The following is a 22,845-nucleotide window of genomic DNA, read 5'->3' on the forward strand; positions in this document are numbered from 1 at the left end:
TAGAATAGCTTTCTAGACCTGATAACCCAAATCTATGTAGTGACTATTGTTTTGCCTGAGGCTGCACAACTGGTAAGATTCAGACCCTGGTCTGTAGAGAGGACAATGAAGACAATAGGCATTGATCTCCTTCCCCAAAGCAGAAAGGCCCTGACTGGACTCCAGCTGTGTCCACATCTCATTCCCCCTGGAGGATGGTTCTCCAGCAGTATATTCGGGGGATGCTGAGGATCTGGAAAGACTAGATACCCAGCTGGTAAATTTGTACTTAGTGTTAGCCCACTTGTCTACTTCTACTGGTCCTTTGACCCTAGTGTGATTCACAGATGTCTCCAATCTCTGCATGGAGCCTTTGGCCTTTGTGACTGGAGAAGATCAGGATCCTCTTACATAGGACACTAATCTCCATCCCCCAAATCTGGGGAGCCATAGGACATGGTAGCTGGTTTGGCTTTTCCCCTTTATCAGCTTCCCCTTTTGCTCAGGTTATCTGTGAAAAGAGAATGAGTTCTGTTACCCTGCTGTTTCCTTTCCCTCCTGGTGTCTGTATCCATTCCTGAGGGCCACTCTGGACTGACTAAGACTCTTAAAAAGAAACTTGGGTAATCTAAGAGCCAGCACAAGGCTGAGTGCCGGGAGACCTCAGTTCTAGTCACGACTCTGACACAAATGAGCTGTGTGCCTTCTATCAGTCTCTTTACTTACTCTACAAACACTGGCCCCTACTCATTCTGGGCCACAGGAGACAATAGTGACAAGATGGACATAGTTTCCACCTTCAGAGAATTTTCAGTCTCATGAGAAACAATGCTGTATAGAAGGAGAAATGTCCAGGATGGGTGAAGAACAGAATGCCCTTGGGGTGTTTAACAGGAGGGAGCCCTGTCCCAGATGGGAGGAGGTTAGTGAGGGGATGCTTCCTGTGGACAGGGCTTTTAAAGCTGAGATCCAAAAGTCGTGTGGCAATTAGCCAGATGGATTAATATTTCCTTGTAAGAAAGACAAAGAGTTATACAGATAAACCCAAGATCATCATTTGGGCTGATCACCTAATCCAGACTCCTCTGAATGTTTCCAAGACCCCATGTACTGGTGGGTGTATAAAAGCTGCTCAGTAGATGTTTACAGACTAATGGAATGGATGTGCAATGGAATCTGAAGACTGAGTTGAAAGGACCTACACATAACTGATCTCCCTTTGTTACCATCTAAACTGGTAACATCAGAGGGGCCCATTACCTGTATGCTCTTGGACCCTTCCCCACATCCACTGCAGCTTCCTTGACTACAATCTGGATGGATGACCAAAGACCCCAGAAAAACAAGATCTCCCCAGATTCAGCTCAAGTGCAGCCTGGCAACCCACAGGGGGCGAAGAATGGGGCCTTAGTGACATGTCTTGGCTGTTGACTATCCCCAGCAGGCAGCAAGGAAGGTAAACAAGCAGACACAGAGCCAGAATAATGCACACCTCGGAAATGATGTGGACTGCTGGTAGCCAACTCTCACATTCCTTATAGGGAAATCTGGTTGGTGGCAGAGTGAAATGCCCGACAGGGACTTGGCTGTCAGCAGATCGTGGGGAATTCCTGTCATGAGCTCGGATGTGTGCCTGTGCCTGGATGTCTGGGCTGAGCTGAGCCTCCCTCTCTCCTGTCTGCCTCAGTCTCCAGGCCTGGGAGGGGAAAGCCTCCACCTGCCCCCACACCCTACCAATGATTAATGTCTCAAAGGCTGCTCTTGGGGACAACCATTTATTACACCTACTATGTGCACATTGGGAGACAACCAGGAATAAGCACCTGTGCCATCCTTATGCGTTTCACAATCTGTGTGTGCAGTAGGTGTGTGCTGGTGGAAGGCTTGAAAGTAGCTCAGTGACAAGTCCTGTGACATGTCCCATGGTGTGTGGCATGAGCAGGGGCACAGCTGAGGGGCAACCAGACCATGCTTCGGGTGAGGTGGGGATGGGAGCAGACAAAGCAGGTCTCCAGCACCTCTGGGATGAGATTGAGAGATGACTAAGAATAAGCTCCCTGTTCTCAGATGTTTACAGTTTAATAAAGGAAATATAATAAATAACAATTTCCCATGTGCTCCAAGGCAGAAAGTGGGAGGGCTCTTAAGAGAGTACAGAGTAGTACACAGGCTTGAAAGAACTGGTCTTATTCTGTCTTGGGAGCTCCATAGAGGCCCTACAGGAGTCCATTTGAACCTTGAAGAGTGGGTGAAATTGAGAGTAGCCTTTGGGGATGAAATAGGGAGGTGGGGATGAGGGGAAGAAAGAAGGGGTGACAAAGAGCATGCTGCATCTAATGACTCTGGAGCAATGGTGGCAAAACTATGGCACGTGTACCACAGCAGGCAGGCATAGTCCTCTCAAAACTCAAATCGCTTCAGCATCGCCCAAGCATTCAGGTTTAATTGCAGTGCTGGCACTTTGCAATAAGTAAGTGGGTTTGGGGTTGCAGTTTGGGCACTTGGGTTCCAGGTTCGCCATCACTGCTCTAGAGAGTCCCCAGGACCCTAGAGTATCTCCTCTCTTGGGGTTACTGTAGAATAGATGCCTGAGTCCCACTGCCCCTTTTCTCAGGAAAAAGAGAAGGCTGGAGAGTTCAGCTCACCACCTACTCCCAACCTCAACTGTCAAATTGCCTTTCTCCAGCACTTAGAGGATGAATTACAGAACCGCACCAGCATCCTGCGGACTATGCCACCTGGAAGATAATAAGCTTTCCATTCTCGGGCTGGCTCAAAGCTGCCCTCTGTTGACCAAACTAAGCCTAGCAAGATTCATGAGGCCCAATCCTGTGTCTACACACTGAAGTCGGGCTTTGGTTTGCTCTTTCAGTCAATAAATATACACTGAACAACCACAATAATAGTTATAAGAGTCTAACACTTACTGATCCAGTCCTCGTTCTAGACATCTTAGATATGGTGTCACGGCCAAGAACACCCAGCTAGAAGTAGCAGAGCTGGGAGGTAAACCCTGTCAGTGTGATATCACAGCTTGTGAGCCTAACTATTGCATTGCCTTGTGGTACCTACATGGGCTCTGGAATACAAGGTGGAATTAATGAGCTGTGAATTAATGAGTCTAAATTCTAGTAAGCCTTACTAGGAGTTTGGAGAACTTTGTGCTGAAACATTGAAGATAGTCCTCTAGATCCCAGTTACATGGGACAATTTGATGTCATTCACAGGCAAAGCCCAAGAGGGGATGTCTATGAAGGAGAAGAGAAACTGGAGAACTTGCCCTGTCTCTGGGCTGGAGAGGCGAGGATGCTATGCACAGAGGGACAGGAACCAGGAGTCCTGAGATCCAGCCCCACTTCTCACTTCAACCCCCAAAGTGGCCATGGCCAAAGACCTTCTCTATTAGGAGTGGTTCCTTATTGCCAAAGAGGAATTTAAATAAACCAACTCTGAGTTTTGCTTCAAATCTGTTGTGATCCCTCTGCAATAACTAAGCATGGACACCAGTTACTCTTCTTGTTTTGCCCACCTGGTACCTGATTCCCTTGCTGTGGGGCATTCAGAAGCCTCATTCCCTGCCTCACTCACAGGCTGGCATGATGTTTTGGCTCAGGAGTCTAGCAACCTGGGCTCCAGGCTGTGTTCTGCCAGTGACTGACTGTGAATGCATCTCATTTCTCTGCAACTCTATGAAAAAGAATGATGATACAGCCAAGGCAGCATGCCAGCCATTGTCACTGAGGTGACCTCTCCTAATGAATTCAATTCTCAGCATAACTCTGTGGAGTAAGTACTAACACATGATTATCCTCATTGCATAGATGAGGAAACTGAGACACAGACAAAGTAAGCAACTGCCACTTCAAAGTCACAAAGCCAGCAAGTGGCACTGGAATTGGCACGCTTCCCCAGTCTTTGGCTTGGAGAGGATTCCTAGTTTTCTTAGAATTTCTAGCAGACTGAGCTGCTGTATGTCCTAATTTACTGTTATGAAATGTGCCTGCTGTCGACCTCGTGGGCTTGCTGCAGGACAGAACATGATGTGAAGTTATCAGATTTATGGTTTCCTCTCAGTCTGCATGACTTGAGTCTTCCCAAGTCCTTTTCCCCCAATTCTGGCGGAGACTCACCTGCATGTGCTGGGGATGGGAGGCAAAAAACTGATCAGATGCATAAGCTGATCCAGCAAAGAGGTCAGTGAAGATAAACTCTGAGCTAGGGAGTGGTCATTGCAACTGCCCAGAGTTGGAGCTCTTTACTGGAGGGCAGAAAGAGATGACCAGGGAGATCAGAGGAAGGATTTCTTAACTACCCCCAGGAATGGTTTATAAACTCCAGAACAAATATACTCTGGGTGTTGGGAGGTAGAATGGGTGAATGTGTAGGTTTAAAGCCTAAAGGTTATAGTTAGTGCTTTAGAAGAGGGCTCTTACCCCATTGTTAATGATAGAACAAAAATCCCTTCCTCTTTTACTGTGTCTCCCATCTCAGGGTCCTTTTCCTGATCTCTGAGGCTGTGTAGTGCCCATCGCTACAGGCTTGGGAAATGTGGGGGTGAGCAGGCCATTCTTATGACAGGGGTAAAAGGTTTCATGGAGTTCCTCCATTGGGCTCCTATGTTTCCCAGGACTCTCCACTGACTGCCCTGTTGTGTCTTTGCTGTAAGTCACCTGAGATCTCTGATGGACTGGGATTATGTACACAATAAACACCTCATCTTTACCATTGTCAGCACTCACACGTCCATAACTTTATTGATCCTCATCGAATCAGGGCCTTGGGTTAGACAGCGTGTGCAGGAGTTGTGGATGTAGATGAGGCTGGAGTTATAGTAAACATCAACTCTGCTGCTTCTTGGCCACATGTCCACAGGCAAGTGACCCAGTCTCCTTAGGCGTGAGTTCCTAATTGGTCAAAGGAGACCCTGAACTTGGACATGCTGTGTAGACAGTTACAGGCTCCCCAGCATGTAGGTGTCTACGGCAATGGGTGCTATGACTCAGGGCCTGGTCACTTTACTCTCTATGTAAATGCTGCTCCCCAAGAAGGGCTGAGTGTCTTCTTTCTGCTGGCTCTGTCTCCATTCAGAGGGGCTGGGAGGGACCAGACAGGGCAGGACAAGGAGGTAGGAGGAAGTCTGCCCAGTGCCGCCTCCCTGCCCTGTGCCTGGCTCCTGCTGGCAGCCCAAGCCCTTGGCCTCCCAAGCTGCTCCTGGAATGCAAACCCCAAGCAAAGCACATTCTTTAACCGGGTCACCAGCTTCTGGCCCTTGGTAAGGGAAGGGGAGAGCCAGCATTTCTCTTGGCCCTGAATGACACCAGCACAGGCTGGTGTGAGCCTGCTGCTATTCAAGGCTGGATTAATCAGCTGGTTGTCACCCACAACTCATAAAATGCCCAACTGTAACCTGTCACTCCTGTTGGAGCCCACAAGAAGGGGGAGAGGGTACCTCTGTCCTAAGTAGGAGGATTAGAAGTACTGCTATGTATGGCCTCCTGTTAGCCACCCCTGGAAGGGGCTTAGAGGAAGAGGGGCCATTGTAAAGTATCTCTCACAGCTGGTATTGTCTATGGGTCTGACTTTCTCAAGCCCGCTGTGGGCTACATGCTTAGATACTGATGCTCCCAGATGTCCTGGGCCACAAAGGTTGGTGATATCATCACAGCTCTGAGGAGTATCCCTAAAATGTGTGTATGAGTGTGTGTGTGGGGAGTGGTAGTGAAGTAGACTGGGAGACAAGGGCTTGCACTCACCAGGTACACAGTGCAGCGGGCATTCGGGGTGAAAGGAACAGGTTTGCTGGGCAGGGAGCTGGGGAGCAGCCAGGGCATTTGGAGAGGATGGAGCAGAGTAGGGAGGGGAGGCTGGAAGGGCAGAGCCTCTGAGAAGGACCCTGGAGCCTGGAGCCTGGGAGTCACCTGGAGAGCCAGGGAATGTGGGAGGAGGACGCTTAATTCTAAAGGATTCAGTCAGATGTGTAGATAAGAATGATTTCAGAAAGGGTAAAGGGAACCGGGGGAAGTAGGAGTGAGGAGGCTACTGGCACTTCCTTATATAAGGTGAGGAGGTTCAGAATGACCCTAGAGGCTGCGTGGTGGGCAGGGGAGAGAAGAGGGAAGGTGAGGAGGTCACTTTCTACCCAGGGTTGTGCTAGCCACTTGAGGTGCTGACGCCAAGGTTTGAGTTGGAATCAGTCCATGTTGGAATTTGTACATTACTATTCCCTTATAAAAAATGCTTGCTTTTGAGACTTTGAATTGACACCACCCTGCTCCATGGCACAGGTCTTGAGAGGAGGATAGGTTTTTTCTCAACTGTCCAGAACTTTCAGGGTCCTTTCAGGCACCAAGTGTCCAGCCCTACCAGACCCTCTGAGTCTATCTAGCAACTACTTCATCTCTGGGAAGTGAAGGTGGCTGGATGGTCTTTCATTAACAAAAGTAACTGGCTTAGGAGCATGAAAAGGCCAGTTAGGCTGAATGAGGAACCTGGCCTGGGGCACCAGATCTTTCCCTAGTCTCCTCTCAGGGAGCCATCTACTTGCTTACTCCCCATACAGCCTTTGTGGAGGGCTGTACCAGCCAGGCCCTAAGCAGTGAGGTGAGTCCGAGTTCTCTCTCCAAGGAGCTGAGGATCTCTTGTGGAAGAGCTCTTGGGGCGTCTCTGTTTCCTGACCTGCAGAACAAACTGACTCCAGCCTTTGGGATTGTGCAAAAAGTCCCTCTAGGCAAGCTGAGGAACCACAGCATGGGGCCCTGCCGGGGTCTGCAGTGTGAACAATTCAATGGTCCTGCCAGGGCAAGGACCAAGGACTGCAGAAGGCTGCAGCATCCCCCTTTCCAAATGAAAAAGCTTCTGAGCACAGGTGCATGCCCTGAGTCTGCATTCGCAGTGGCGGGGGCAGAGGGTGTTTGTGAGAACAAAACTTTGTGCATGAACAGGTATGTACAAGGAGTGTGAGTGTGCACGTGAATTTGTAAAATATGAGGCATAGCTATAATGTTGAAGTGGAAGGTGTGTGTGTGTGTGCATGGTCATATCCATGTGAGTGTGCACATGAGGTATGTCTGAGTTGGAATGAGGGGTATATGTAGGTGTGAGATAATTGTGTGTGTGTGTGTGTGTGTGTCTATGGGTGTGGGGTGAGCCAACCCACGTGTGCTGGTTGCTGTGCAGGAAGCTGGGCTGGTGTGAAGTCACTTCTGCATGTGTCCTGCAGAGCTTGCACTTGCAAAGAGCTTGCTGGCCTCAGGGCCAGGGGTGATAGGTTCCTGGTGCTTTGTTTCAGAGTCAGGAGCAAGAGCTCTGGAGCTCCCCCTTTGTGAAATATGAGTTGTTTCTGCATCTTCTAATCTGTTCCATTGATCTTTGGGTCTGTTGTGTTTTTTTGGTGTTTTGTTTTTTTTTTTTTTTTTTGCAAGTGCCATGGTATTTTTATCACAGTAGTTTTATAGAATAATTTCAAGTCTGGGATTGTGATGTTCCTGCCTTACCTTTGTTGCCCAGAATTGCCTTTGCTATTCTAGGTCTCTTCTGGTTCCAAATGAATTTTAGGACTGTTTTCTCTAATTCTGTGAGATATGCTGTTGGAATTTTGATTGGAGCTGCATTAATCTGTATAACAGTTTTGGAAGTGTGGCCATTTTCACTATATGGGTTCTTCCTACCCAAGAGCAAGGGATACCTTTTCATTTTCTGATATCCTGTTGATGGCAACTCCAGGAAGACAGGAATTCTAAATCTAGCACCATGCTAAGCACATAATAGATGTTAACTTTAAACAATTTTGGAAAGCCAATGGACTGAAAATGTTACAAGGAACTTCCTTCCCCAGAGATCTAAATTTAGGAATATTCAATCTTTTCTCACACCAGCGAGCCCTTCCCAACTTGCCTGGATAATCCTCACCTTCCTTCCTTGTGAAACAGTCTCTACCCTTCCAGGTTGAACTTATGACTCTTCACATAGCACCATACTACTTGATCTTGTCTCTCCCAGTGCTTGCTCACCGATGGTAACACGGTGCTGTGCTCATAAGTGTTGCAATCAGACCTGGTTTAGTCACTTACCAGCGGGGGACCCTGGGCAAGTTATAGAACCTCTCCAAACCCCAGTTTTCTCGTCTGGAAAATAGGACACCAGAGCTGATCTGAGAATTGAAGCAGGTGCTTTACCACCTCATGACATGGCATCACCATTGCTATTGTTTGGTAGATTGGAAAATGAAGCTAAGATGGGCGAGGGACCTTCCCACAGTGTGTATGCATGTGTCTGTGTCTGGGTGCGTGTGTGTGTGTGTGTGTGTGTGTATGGTGCAAAAGTCAGGCCATCAACTTCGGATCATGTCTTGTCTCCACGGTGCCACCAGGTGCCAATCACAGGGCTTAACACTGACATTTGGTATTTCCCTCACTCAGCAAGGTACCCCAAAGTTCTCCCATATGAACTTCCTCAGCAGACACTAGCTCCATCCCTGAGTTGCCTTTGGGGATGGGCCTAAGTAGCTAATTCAACCCTTTCTTCAATCAATGATTTAGCACGGTTATTGGGATAGAATGCAGGGTCTTGGTACTGAGCTGCATCTCCAGCTTGATTTCCCTTTTTTGTGAGGCAGGGTCTTACTAAGTTACCCACATTGAACTTGAACTTGCATTCCTTCTGCCTCGGTCTCCCAGAGTACTAGGATTATGGGCATGTCACCACGCCCAGTTTAACCTTTTAGAGTTGGCTATATCCCTAAGGGTCCAGCTATTTTAAAACACCTTAGTGTCATCCATGGTTACAGGACCACTTTATGCCCTTGGAGAGATGCCCCTCATAGGGCTTGGCTTCCTCTTGCAAAGGGTGGAGGTAACACTCTTGGTAGATACGTTTTTGGCTAGGAATTGCAGAGGGCTGGAGGGGGTAGGGCACAAATGGAAGGGGAACAGGATGACTGTACCATGGACAGTCTCTATGGCAGCTTCCTCCAGGTGCTGTCCCATCTGTTTCAGTATCTGCAGCTTCTCCAGCTCCTTTTTGTACCAGTTCACAGGACATAGAGGAGATAAAAATGCAGGCGGCCTCTGTGCAGTCTATTCACTAGGGGGCGCCAGCGCCACAGTGAACCATCTCACTCTGCTGCCAAGGAAGGCATGCTCTGGGACCCAAGGAAGGAAAAAGTCCAGATCCCAAGGAAAGGACAAACAGAAGTCCCTAACCCTTCAAGGCTCAGGTTCCACTAAACCTTGAAGATCCAGCTGAGGGTGTCGCGCCTTGTTCAGGAGGCTCCCCGTGAGTCCTCAGATACAGACAGGCGATCCCCTTCTGCTCCATCTCAATGGGAGATAACTATACCACTGCCTGAGGATGCCGCCTGGCTCCTCCACAACTCTCAGGGCAGGCATTTTATTCATCTTTGCATTCCCAGTGCTAACATGGCTTTGGTTTCAGTGCTGGGGATGCAGCCAGGGTCTCATGCGTGCTAGGCAAGAGCTCTATCACTGAGCTCCACCCCCAGCTGGGTACAGCTTTTAAAAGTAACTGGGAACCACAAAGATGCCATACAAGCTAAAAAGAAGGACATTCTTGAAAGGCCTTTTTTTTTTTTTTTTTTTTTTTGCCTTTTTAGAAAGTCAGGGAGCAATTTCCTCTCTACTTTGGATAAAGAAAAATAAAAAGCATTTGCTGAATAAAGTAAAGCTAGACAAGAGGAGGAACCTGATACAGGCTGAATGAATACAACTTTGCCAAACACAGACATGAAGTCTTGGTACAAAGACAAGGGAAATCTGCTGTTTTTCTGGGAATGGGACAGCTGGTGGTGGCTGTGGGAAGATGGGATTCTTCAAAGGGAAGAGCAAAGATAGATGCCCTATTTAAATAGCCTGGAAACACCAGAGGGACTGTCGTATAGAGTCCCCTCTACCCACCAAGATGCCTTTCCACCCACCCCTAGAGGCAGCAGAGAGGATAGGAATATAGAGTTTAATTATTGTGCTGCTGTTATTAACCAGAGTGCAATGATCCATCCTGTGTGGATTCCAAAGCCACAGTGTACAGGAGAAGGTTTCACACAGGAGCACTCTGGGGGCCGCTGGGGACAAAAGGGCAGGGCCTCTGGTGGGAGAAGGTGGCAAAAGGCAAAACAGAGGGGAGAGGTGGGGAGCAGACACGGCTCAGAGTCTGCTCCTTCCCCATCAGCAATGCCCAGCAAGAACCCCAAGAGGAAAAGTCCTTCCTGCCGAGGCTGCTGGCTTGGCCTGGCCAGGTGACTTCCTCCCGCATGCAGCTGCCTCTGACTTCATGTTCCAATTCCTGCTTAGCAGGTGAGGGCCAGGGCAGGTCCACAGTTGACCATCAGGTGGAGGAGGGATGTAGTCCAAAGGAGAAACTAGAGGTTCAATCTAGTTCAGAGCTAGGTAAAGGACAACAGAGGCCCCTCCTCTGGTAGTGGACAGCCTGCAGAGTAGCCCAAACTGCTTTGTCAAGACTGTTCCTCATGGGGGCTGGGGATTTAGCTCAGCGACAAAGCGCCTGCCTGGCAAGCCCAAGGTCGTGAGTTCGGTTCCCAGTACCGGAGAAAAACCAAAAAAAAAAAAAGACTGTTCCTCATGTCAAGAGTGGTGTGATACAGTTTAGATCCAAGGTGCAGGCCCTGGCCAGCTAAGAGTCGGAGACACACAGAGCTTCCACGGCATCACTCAGACCCTGGTTGACACCCCCTACGGCCAGGAGGCAGTTCTTAATGACGATACTGGAGCAGGCACAGCGGGGTGTGGGCATGGTGGGGAGGACCTCCCATTTGTTCTTCCCTGGATGGAAGGCTTCGGCCGTCTCCAGAACTGTGGGTTGGTTCCCTGAGAGCACCAAGAGAATAAGACCTTACCAAAGGGTCCAGCTACCAATCCCTGCCTCCCTCCCTTGGGGACGCACAAGCACACACTAAGCAACTGCAATGTCCTTGGCTCGGGTGCAACCCCTTCCTCTTCCCGTTCTGGACCAATGGCTCTTCTCAAGCAGCCACTTTGTCCTTCTGTCTTCTCCTTGTCCTCTCATCTCCCTAAGAATAAGCATTCACTCCTCACCCCTGGTTTTTATCAGAACTTTTTAGAGCACTGCTGTATCCCCCCTGCTTTTCACTATAAAAGTTATCGCATGGGCCAGTTCCTGTGGTCTTTTTGTGCATAAGTAACATGGGGATATGTCCACACTTGGACATACATTTGGGGTGCCTCAAGCCCTACTGCCTGTATCTCTCTGCTCTAATGACATTGGGTTTCCCCCATTACAGTCCGTCCTTCAAAATACCAGCAATTTCTGAGAGGGGGTAATACATCAAATCCCAAGTTCATTAGAAGTGTTTATTTGATTAGATGTATCTTATCCCAAGATAGAATTGGGTATCTAAGGAAAAGAGAGGAGGATGAAAGCCATTCCCTCTGCATTTTCTCTCCAGTCATTCCACGGATTTGTGCTCAGCAAAACTACATTACATGGCTGTCAGTATGTCCCTTAGTCTTTCTAGGCCTCAATTTCCCGAGTGTAAGAGGACAGAAAGACCCAATCCGGGGACCATAAGTGGAAAAGTAAAGTCCCTGGTAAGAGGAAGAGTTTTGAATTACAGTATTCAGAATAAAGAAGTGGGCAGGTGATGTGCAAAAAGCCACAGGATTCTGCTGCTCATGCAAAATGCCAGGGATCCACTGAGAACCAGCACCACAAACATTCCAGCCTGGAAGTCCCATCCTTACCAAGACCCCCGGCTACTACGACCCGTCCACTCAGAGAGCCGGCCACAAAGTCTGCCCGCCGCTTCTTAAGGAAGAATGAACGTTCCATCTTCAGCCACCCTCCTACAGGCCACAGAGAGAGAATTAGGGGCTGACCATCCCTATCAAATATAGACAAGCCCTAAATGGCTCTCAGCCTGGACAGCGGCTCCCTTTTACTTTGTGCTCAGGGTGTACACAGCGCCCCCTATTTGCAGTGACCTCCTCTGCAACCTGAACCCTCTTCTGTGCTTCTTGCCCCATACAACACAGAACTTTCCACCATGAACCCCCTCCCTGGCTCGACGCTTCGGAGGAAGCCGACAGAGGCAGTGAGTGTGGGAGTGGACATTCCTCTGTTTCTCCATCGGTAAAGGAAAAATCACTCCCTGATCTGGTCCTGCACAGATACTGTAAGAAAATAACACATAGAAAAAGTTTTGATGAAAACAACTAAACCATACGAGAGAGCACTGCATACATGAAATAATTTGACCCTATGAGTAGCCTTGAGGGAAATGGGTGTTTAGACTTTGGAGAGGCTTGCCCAGCTAGGTAGATGGCCCTAGGACATGGATGGGCCGGAGGGAAGTTGGGGTCAACTAGAAGGGTGGTGAGCAGCAAGCACTTCCCTGGGAAAGTCCTGCAAACACAGGGTAGAGGACTGCCCCCAGCTCACCCTGTTCCATGTCAAACACGTCCATCGTTCGCAGGAACTTGGGCTGCCGGTAGAGGCGGCCCTGTCGCAGGCCTCCCAAGCTGTACAAGTGGTTGTCCAGGGTCACAAAGCTGGAGAAGGCCCGCTTGCAGGGGATGTTGGGAAACTTGGTCCAGGAGCGAGTCTCGATGTCAAAGACCTCGAAAGCATTGACCGCATACTTGGACTGGCGTCCCCCTGGAGGCCAGAGCAGGGTGGAGGTGAGCAGAAGAGGAGTCCTGAGCACAGGGGCTGGTTTCTCCTTCTGACTGTTACCCATTCACACAGGAGGCTCCCTGAGGGTTGGGCCAGTGTGATCATCCCCTATGCCAAGGAGATGCTCGGCTCAAAGGCACTGCTTCCAAGGGGAAGCGACCCCAGGGAGGGAAGGAGGGGGAGATGTACAACAGGTAACTCCTCCTTACCCAGCACATAGATCTTGGAGCCTCGGAGGAAGGAGGTGGCAGCATATCTTGGGGTTGGCATGGGTGCCAGTGACACCCACATGTCCTTGAGCATGTCATAGTGCTGGAGGTGGTTGTGTGGGCGGAGGTCCAGGCCCATCCCGCCTGCTGCGTATACTCGGTAATCTAAGAGAAAAGCCACACGCAGTCCTGGCTCAGCTATAGGCACCAGGAGAAAGGACTTACCTACTATGGCCAAGCCAAGTTTGATGGCACCATTCAATGTCTTTGTTGTGGCACAGCTTGGTCTTCCTGGAGCCAAGGAAGCTTTCCTTGGAATCCAGCCCTTCGCTAAGCCCAGAAGACTAAGCCCTGCACAGAGGGAGGCTGTGGTCCAGGCTTCATCTGGAACATCCTCTATGGTCTTGTCCCCTCCACTATCCTCCTTCCTGAGCAGCTGGAAGTATCCTTTTGATGATGCTCTCTAGTGATGACCTATTCCCCAGGAATTCCCCAGATGGCCTGTTCCCCAAGTGGAATTCTCTAGAAACAGTAGGGACCTTTAGACATAAGGCCACTGTCCCTGGCCTTGTGGGACACTGGGCCACCTCTGGTTCCCTTTTTCTACCACCCCCATAGGGGAGTGCCATCCTCCTGCATGGATTAGGAAGCTTTCGGATCTAGGAGGCATCCACAATGAATGAAGGGGAGGAGAGAGACCCAATCCCTTTTAGAAATCCTGCCCCTCCTTCCCTCACTACTCTTGGCTGTAGGAGGCCTTTTTGGGACCCCCATAACACACACTGTATGACAGAGGATGGATAAGCAACACCACCGTGCCCCAGCCTTCTGTGGGGCCCTCTCTTTCTCAGGGACCTGCCTCTGGGTGAACACTACATCTTTTACTTTCCAGTCTTACTGAAAATAAAATAAAAATCCAGCCTTAGCCTAAGGCTGGGAAATGGGGCCTGATAATGAATGACTCACTTAACATAAGCTCCCCCTCCCATCCTGTTACCTGGAACACTTCATCCTGGAAATTCTCCCATCCACACTCCAATACTACCATACCTCTCTGCTCAGTTCTAACTCACCCTTTCACTCTCACCTGGGTGTCCCTTAACTTTAAGCCTGGACCAAGGTTCAGCTCAGCGCCACCAGAATGATGGCATCTCTGTCACCCTGCTGGCCACATGTTACTGAAATCATCTTTATTTCTCCCACTAGATTATAGGTCTTTGAGAAACTATAAATCTGTAGTTCCAGAATCTTGTTTAATGGTCTATGTGAATGTTTATTAACTGTTGAATTCATTTAGTGCAATAGTTAGGAGCACAGGCATGATCATCACTTACTAGTTGTGTGACCTTGGGCCAATGACTTGACCTTCTAGGGTTTTATGTTGCTTCATTCTAAAAGGAGGATTAAAGTAGCACTCATCTCATTGGACAGGTTGTGAGGGTCAAAGAGGATACAGCATCAATGGTACAGACTCCCTGGGGCTGGGGATTTAGCTCAGCGGCACAGCACCTACCTGGCAAGTGCAAGGTTGTGAGTTCAATTCCTGGTATAGGAAAAAAAAAAAATCAAAACCAAAAAAAGGCTGGGGATTTAGCTCAGTGGCACAGCGCCTGCCTGGCAAGCGCGACGTTGTGAGTTCAATTCTTGGTACCGAAAAAATGAAAAAAAAAAAAAAGAGAGAAAAAACAGACTCAATGTAGTTCTTAACCTTTCAGGACCATTCATTGAGACCCACAATGGAGGGTTCTCTTTTCTGTTCTCCATGGACCTTCAGGCCATTCAGCCTTCTTACTGAGGTGTCATGGAAACCCCCACTGACCACCTTGTCCTAGGAGAGTCTGGGATAAAGCTTGTCTTTAGTCACCTTCCTCGATCAGACCGTGGCTTCTGAAGGCAGGGCCAGAGCTGCCTTTTTTCCTCTTTACTGGGGCCTAGGACTGCCAGGGCAGCACAGTGTTAAAGAAATACTGGTTTCTAATCTACCATAGGCCTGACAGGGAGCAGGGATGGTGTAGCAAGAGTGGAAGGTAAGGATGGGCATGGAAAGAGAGTGGAGTCACAGTCCATACAACCTGTGCTGCCTGGAAAGTATGCAAGGGGGGGTCCCCTAACTCCCATGGACCATTTCCTATAAAACCTTTACATTTGCACAAGAGCTTCTCGACTCCCTTCTATGCTCTGGCCTGTACTAGACAGCCCCCTATCCCACCCCATGAAAAGATCTGTGATCCCACTAGCCTGGATGGCTGAGGGAGGAAGATTGCAAGTGTGAGCCCAGCCTGAGCAATTTAGTAACTTAGCAAGTCACCCTGTTAAAAAAAAATATTTATAAATGGCCTGGGAAGGCAGCTCAGTGCAAAGGCCCTGGGATCAGTTGCAGTCCTGAAGAAAGAAAGAATGAAATGAGGAGAAAGTGGAATGAGCATCTCAGAACTGCACAGTTGGCACATGATGCTTGCCCAGGAACTTAGTGAAATGAACTAGGTGCTGGAGAATCACAGCCCTGGGGAACATTCTGGTCTCTACTTGGGAGACCGGGGGTCGGGAGGAGAATGGGAGAGGGAAGAAGGGCCTGAAATCAGGTCTCAAAACCACACTTCCTCAGTAAGGCCTGGTGATGGTATGAGGAGGCAGTGAACACCCTCAGGACCCCAGGTGGTGTTTGGAGGTGATAGCGCCTGCAGGAGGATTTGAAAGTATAGGGTGTGCCAGGGATGTGGTCCTTCAGTGGATGCCAGGGTCTGCAGACTCATGGCACCCAACCCTGCAGCCCGCACCCTGGCAGTGCCCTCTGGCAGAGGTCTGCCCAGCTTGCGGGGAGGAAACCCCAGGAGTGAACTTCTGGTCTCAGGTGCAATTCCTAGCTACCTCATTTGCTAAGCCTCAGTTTCCTCATCTGTAAAATAAAGTTTCTAGGATCGAATGGGATTAGGATGTATCGTGGGCCCTCCTGATAGCACCGATTTCCGTTTCCTCATCCGTCCTACTCACTTTTCTCTGCCCACCCCAAGCCCTGGCCCTCTTACCTTTGGCCGTGACAGAAATGCCCATGGCAGCCTCACGCAGCGTGCTCCTCTTCTTCCACTTGCCTTCGTCGATATTGTACATCTCCACGACCTTCAGGGGCAACTGATTAGTGCCCACGCCCCCGATCACCATAATCCGCTTCCCCAGGGCTGTGACGGCCACCCCGGCCCGGGCTGTGGGCAGTGGGGGCAGGGCGGTCCACTGGTCCGCCTCGGGGGAGTAGACCTCGAAGCAGTCCATAGGGACTCCGTTGTCATCGCATCCCCCGATAGCATAGACCTGTCCTCCGGTCTCCAGCAGGGAGCAGTAGACCCGGCGGCTAGGCAGCGGCGCCAGGCGCTTCCATTGGAAGTCCTTGACATTAGGCACCTCCATGGCAGCCCTGGTAACCCTGCCCGCCCGCAGCACCAGGTGAAGTTCGAGCCCGGGGGGGTCCGTGGGCTACTCCGAGCCGGCTCCCGGGTCCCCTGTCCCTTCCATCTAGCTCCGGGGCGCCGGCCCCGCCCGACGCCGGCCAGCGCCTCACTGTCCCTCAAGTCTCAGCGGTCCGGCGGCGTCCGTGCGGGGCCCTGCGGGAGGAATCGGGCGGATCAGGGCGGCCGGGGCCACGCGCCCTCGCGTCTGGGGCTCCGCAGTCCCTCGCCAACTTTAAAGGGAGACGCGACCGCGGAGGGCGCCACCCCGCGGCGCCACCCTGCCCCGCACGGCTTTGTCCCCCACCCCCTCCCCGCCCGGAAACCGCCCGAGCGAGTGGGGGGCTTCCGGGGCTCCCCGCGCTAGGCTGTCCCCTGGCAGAGAACAGAGTGAACGCCTCGCTGCCCCCGTCTGGGCGCCCCTATCCGCCGCCACTTACATTGCCAGGCCGGAGCTGCGGCGGGGCACGCACGGCGCATCCCAGGGGCGCCCGGATCCCCAGCCCCGCGGCGCGGAGAGCTGGGGAGAGCGCGCTCCGTCCTTCGCTGTCCGCACGCCGCTGTCACACATGCGGATGAGGAGAACAAATGAGCAGCAGGAAGGAGCAGCCGAGCCGCCGGCCCGGAGGAGGCGGGAGCCTTCCCACGCACGGCCTCCCCCGGCGCCGCCACACCTGTGCCGGGAGCCGCGACAGGAAGGCCGGGCGGGCGGCGCGGCCTCGGGCAGGGAGGGCGGGCGGCGGAGACCTCACCTCCTCAGCGGGCGCCGGAGCCAGGGGCCCAGATGACGGACCAGACTCCTTCCCAGTGTGGGGGCGGGCGTTTGCGACTGTTTGTTTTGGATGAGAGGCGGAGAGTCCAATTACCCAGTTTGTCTACAGTACACAGACCCAGTTCGTGACAGGCTGGCTTTGCTGTGGGGGAGGCGTTGTCATACGGTTTAACCTCGCAGAAGCAAGTTCCGTGGGAGTGACACGCGCAGAGCTGGCAGGTGCCGCCAACTATCACCTGCGCTCACTGTATATGTATAATTTCCACGTCCCCACCCCTCCCTCAGATAGACACACTGGGAGCAAGCGACAGACGCACATACCCGACACACAACCAGAGCCCCCAGCATTCGAAAACACAGATAGGCAGTCTGCTTCTCATACCCCAACACCACCTTCTTCGCACACCGCAGCAATGGGAGACGAGATTATCTGAACTGGGACCGTGGCACCGACCCACAGGGCTGGATAGAGGATCCTTTCAAGCCCCTTTCTAATAGCCTTTTTAGGACTGCGGTCCTCAGTAACAAAGGTGCCTGAGACACAGTAGGCCACCTGGCTTGGTGGGCTCTGCAAGTCCCCTGGGGTCCTCTGAGCAATGACCTGGCTTCCTTCAGGATGGCTACATTAAAACCCTCAGGCTCCGATGCCTGTAGACCTGGGTTTGAATCCTGGCCCTGAAAATCGTTTATTCCAGACTTCAGTTTCCTTACATATATTTTCACCTAGAATTTTTATTTTGAGATAAATCATAGATGCACATGTGGTTGTAAGGAGAAAATACCCTTTACCCACTTTTCCCCAGTGGTAACAATTTGTAAAACTATAGTACAGTATCACAACCTCAATATTGGAATTGACCGGTCAAGACCCGAACATTTCCATCACCAGCAAGATCACTCGGGTCACCATTTTACACTGAGCCGGGTTCTCTCTTCCCCTCCCCCACAACCCATGGCAACCAGTAATCTTTTCTCCTTTTCCATAATCTCCTGCTTCAAGAATGTTAGACAAACAGAAACGTACAGTACGTAACCTATTAGGATTGCCTCCCCCATCACTCCCTGGACTTTTATTCAAGTTGTTGTGTGTATTAATAGTTCATCCCATTTATTTCTTGGTGTGGATGTGTCCTTGCAGGCTTTTGTTAGGATTAAATGAGATAATATGCAATCAAGAATTCACTGTACCTCTGACACTTGGCAAGGGCCTGGTACAGTGATGGCGAACCTTTTAGAGACCGAGTGCCCAAACTGGGACTCAAAACCCACTTATTTATTGCAAAGTGCCAACACTGCAATTAAACCTGAACACTGAAGCTTTGGTTTAGAGAAAAGAGAAACGGCTATCCAATGCTTGGCTGTTGGGTGACTTGGCTCATGTGAGACAGAGAGCTCTGTGTGCCTGATGCACTATGAGTGCCATAGGTTCGCCATCACTGGCCTAGTAAATCTCTAGTAATCCTATTACTGCTACTGTAACTACTTGGGAGAAACAGAAGTCTCAACTCATAATAGGCCCATCTTAATACAGTTATAACAGAATTATTAAGCTCTTGGCTTAACAGTTCCACTGCTTTTTAGTTTAAGTTTTAGTACTTACAAAATAAGCATGCCTAAAATTACCACAGAAGATCCCTGGGTTGAAAACCATTCTCAAAGGGACTTGTTGGGGTTCTGGCTTCAGCTCTGCTTGCCCACTGAGCCTTCTACTGGAGTAGTGATGCCAGGCCTGTGGCACCCTACCCTGCTGGGACAACTTAACAGGCAGGTATATAGACTGCCGTACTGCTCTGTTTGCGTCACCACTGAGATAATGAGATAAGCTAAGCCCTTGCATGTCCGCTTTCTCACAGCACCCCCTTGCCAGCCCTGGGAGCACTGAGCTACATCCCTAGCCATATGTTTTATTTGTTTTGTTTTGTTTTTAATTTTAAAGAAAAGAAACAAAAAACCTAAAAACAAAATTCCAAAACAATATGATAGGAGGGTAACAACGGTCAACACATTGTACATTGTTATCTTTAAATTAGTTACTCAGAGTATGAGATATCAGCATTCAACTGTTTTATTTGGTTTTTAGACAGGGTGTTGCCAAATTGCCCAGGAGGGCTTTAACCTTTTACACATTCTGCCTCAGCCTCCTGAGGGTCTGGGATTTATAGACATGTGCCACAGTGCTTGGCGAACTTTTCCTAATCTTAAAACAACCCCAGGAGAGGTCTCCAAGGCAGGTATCAGCGTCTGTGATATACAGAGGAGGACCCTGAGCCTCAGTGAAGTGACTTACTTACACCCATGCAAGCCTATCAAGGTAGGTCTAGTTTGGGAATTCCAGATCTAACCCTCTCCATTTTTATCACAATTAAATCACAAATGAAAGAATGGAGTGTTGTCAATAAACCAAGCTTTTCCACTGTCATCTGCATTTTGGCCTTTTGTCCAACTGCAGTGAAGGGAGGAGCCCATATGCCTAAAGAGATTGCAGCACCTGACCATATGTCTGCACCAGATTGCACACCTAGGGACTCTCTGGAATCTGGCCCCTGAAAAGGCCCCTGTCCTAGCCTAAGCTTATGCTGGGTACTACTCTCTATGCAGGCCGTGGGGTCTAAAGACTCAGGGCCTTGGAAAAGTACTAAGAACAGGGTGTCTTCCAGGCTGTGCCCTAATTGCTTATTCTGGAAGTCCTGGCTTGTGTCCACCTCCCTCTCTTCTTCCCCCATGGCTCTTCCTCCCCGGCAGGTGATATCCTTTAGTCCTTACATCAAGTGCACATTGAAGAAGCTTGTAACCTAGCAACCACCACTTAAGATTCCCTGAGTCACCTGCAGTTTCCATGCCTGGGCTGCATGCACCAAGCTGTGGCCTTCAGGAATGCCAAGCTGAAGGGGAGTCCAGTGACTCCTTGGATCCCTCACCACTCAGCCTAGCGTGTAACCACTTTCCAGGTCAGAAAGTCCATCCTCATGTCAAACCTAAATCCTTCTTGCTGCAGATTTTGCATAGCACTGGGCCTGGCTTTCTGTTCCTTATTAAAAAGTGTTTATGGGGCTGAGAGTGTCGCTCTGTGGTAGAGTTTGTGCTTAGCATGTGTGAGGCCCTGGATTTGATCCCCAGCACCAAAACAAACCAAAAATTGTGTGACTTTTTGCTTTGGGAAAAAGAGTAGATGGAGGATCTATTCTGGAGGGCACTATGGTCATGAAAGCCACTAAAGATTAAGCCTTTTGTACTTTGGAATTTTAATATTTATTATTATCCACAGTCAAATTTGTAGATGCTCAGCTCCAGAAAAAGTCATTTACCTTTTTAAAAATTCACACCATGGATTTGTTGGGGCCTAACTTCCGCACAATCAAATGCAGTTTTACACAGTATCCATTGAGGATCTGTTAGGTATTCACAAGGTCCCCTTCTTGAACATGAGGCAGGTTATATGAAAGCTGGGTGTTGGGAGGGAGGGGGACAGTTTAGGAAAACAGGCAGTGTGGCAGGCAACAGGTGAAGCATCTGCAGGTGAGGGACAGATAGATTCCAAGAATAGGGCACTTTTATTTTACTTATTGCAGTACTAGTGTTTGAACCCAGGGCCTTCACAATGAGCCATATCCTCGGATCCTTTTTTAAATTTTCTAAATTTTGAGACAGGGTCTCATTACGTTGCTAAATTGTCCAGGCTGGGTTTGAACTTGTGATCCTTGATCCTCCTGCCTCAGTCTCCCAGAGTGCTGAGATTTCAGGTGGGCATCACCCTGCCAGCTCTATTAGTTGCCACAGAATCTCCTTCTCCCTCCCTACAAATACATGCTGCCCTCTTGCCAGAGGGAACCTCCTGCCTTTCATGGTACCATGCTGGGTGGGAGGACCCTTGAGGAGACCCCAGGCCAGATGGCCTTCTCTGTGTAGTTCTGTTTCTGCAGAGCCCCACAGATCACAGGGTAGTGGGAGGTTGAGTGGACTCTGGAATCAGGCTGACTGAGGCTGAACCCCGACTCAGCCCACACCCTCTGCACCCATCTTGTCTAAGTCTGTCTTGGGCAGGATCTCTTTCTGCCTGGCTAGGTGAGACCACTTCTGCTGCAGCCTAAACCATGGCCTAATTTACAGAACAGCTGGTATCTGCACACTGGGTAGTCACCTGTTCATTCCTAACCAGAAACCTGGTCTGTATGCAGGTCGGAGAGAGGGTGACTCATGCACTTATGACTGAGGTGGGCTGCAGGCAGACCAGGGAAAGGGAAGCTTCTTCCTGAGCCTGGTTAAGCCTCATGCAGGCATCCTTCCACCCTGCCCAACATCAGCCCAAGGAAGGATTTGGGTCACTTTTGCTGCAGACAGACCAATAATTTGCTTCTGTATTATCTGTCCTCAGGACACTGCTCCCCTGGGGTGGGGGAAATCCCCCAGAATGGCTTTGGCTATTAGCGCTCCCCTCCTGCCCAGCAGCCTTAATTATAATTGAGTTAGCAGAGAGCTCCTTTAAGAATCCACCCTGCTTCTTCCCCCTGGTGCCCAACGAGGTAGGTGTAGGAACAGAGAAGGACTTAACAGGCATGAGTTAAGGAACTTGAGGCCTCTCTCTGCTTCTAAGCACCTTTCCACTGATTTAGAGAAAACTAGAATCTCAGGTATGGAATGGGGTGGGGGAAGGGTCATCCCAATTTCCAAACTTGGTTTTTAAACTCAGCAGCTGCGCAGTTCAGTAAACAATGAATTGGAAAGCTGCACAGTCCTTGGCTATTCAGGGTGCACAAGAGTCACTGCTGGAAGGGACATCTCTGAAAGACCCCACCACTTCCCTGTATATTGAGGAAATTGTAGAGGAAATGTGGCTTATTATTATAAGACTGAGAACTGGGTTATAAACAAGGCAGAATTTCCTGACCAGCAGCATGAGAACCTTAAGATCCCAGCACGAGGTGAGGTGAGAGGTTGTGAGGTCACCTTCTAATGACAATTCTGGGAGTTGCTAGAAATAGGAAAGGCCTAGGGCTCTGAGTCCAGAGACCTCTGTATTGGCCTGAGTTTGTCATAATGGGCTGTGCAACCTTGGGTGGGAGAGTGCAGTGCAGTGTGAGCTTTGCCTCCCGTACCTACCGCACACAGTCACTTGAATCACACACCTGTGTGACTTGGTGAGCAAAACACAGTATTATGGATACCACTATCAACATACCTACACATGTGTGCCTATGAAGACCTGCATTTATTGCTATTAAGCAGACATTATGTGGTCTAGACAACTCCTCTTCATTCAGTGTAAGCCAAAAAGTCAGTTACCAATGCTTTACAGGACAGAAGCCACAGAGAGACAATTGCCTGGCCATAGTGACAAAGCAGCAGACTCGAGAGCTAGCATCCTCACATTCTTCCTGGAGACACAGGCACACAGAGGTCTGACACCACTAGCTCTCACAGGCACACAAACTCCCTGAGGCCCAGTCACCAGAGAGGACCCCGTTGCTGCCACCACCCTCACCTGCAATCAGCCCAGGACAAGGAGCCTTATAGACGTAGCCATGGCCACAGGCTGCCTCCTGTGGGCCTTCGGCACCCATCTGGAAGCCTAATCAGGTCTCCTGTTGAGTTCTGGGGCCCCTCTCATCTCCCACAGCTGTCAGGAATGTAGTAGAGAACCCAAGGGCTCAAATCATATTGCAACCCTACACCTTTCTCTAAAAAGGAAAACATGCATGTTGTCCCAAGGCTGGGAGCCTCACTGAGCCCCCGGGCCACTAGGAGGCAACATCCTCCTCCCCCTTGCAGTGCAGAGGGGTGCAGC

General features: G+C 50.1%; 1 protein-coding gene across 1 annotated transcript; it reads right to left on the bottom strand.

The window, feature by feature from the left end:
* Nucleotides 1–9,929: 9,929 nt before the first annotated feature.
* Klhdc8a (kelch domain containing 8A) lies at nt 9,930–17,157 on the bottom strand. The gene is made up of 7 exons (XM_005375356.2): nt 17,044–17,157; nt 16,732–16,851; nt 15,878–16,447; nt 12,852–13,016; nt 12,409–12,624; nt 11,712–11,813; nt 9,930–10,817 (listed from the first exon to the last, which is right to left on the bottom strand). The coding sequence occupies exons 3-7, from the start codon at nt 16,251–16,253 to the stop codon at nt 10,624–10,626; spliced, it is 1,053 nt and encodes a 350-aa protein (XP_005375413.1). The 5' UTR covers nt 16,254–16,447; nt 16,732–16,851; nt 17,044–17,157; the 3' UTR covers nt 9,930–10,623.
* Nucleotides 17,158–22,845: the final 5,688 nt, after the last annotated feature.

The sequence above is a fragment of the Chinchilla lanigera genome, unplaced genomic scaffold (genome assembly GCF_000276665.1).
Source record: "Chinchilla lanigera isolate Chin_1 unplaced genomic scaffold, ChiLan1.0 scaffold00005, whole genome shotgun sequence".
Taxonomy (NCBI): domain Eukaryota; kingdom Metazoa; phylum Chordata; class Mammalia; order Rodentia; family Chinchillidae; genus Chinchilla; species Chinchilla lanigera.

Excerpts from the sequence above, each read along its gene's own strand:
- Klhdc8a (XM_005375356.2), bottom strand. The coding sequence starts at position 16,253 with ATGGAGGTGCCTAATGTCAAGGACTTCCAATGGAAGCGCCTGGCGCCG. Across the intron at positions 13,017-15,877 it reads CATTTCTGTCACGGCCAAAG|ATTACCGAGTATACGCAGCA; the intron begins GTAAGAGGGCCA and ends CTTTTCTCTTAG. Across the intron at positions 11,814-12,408 it reads CGTGTTTGACATGGAACAGG|GAGGGTGGCTGAAGATGGAA; the intron begins GTGAGCTGGGGG and ends TGTGGCCTGTAG.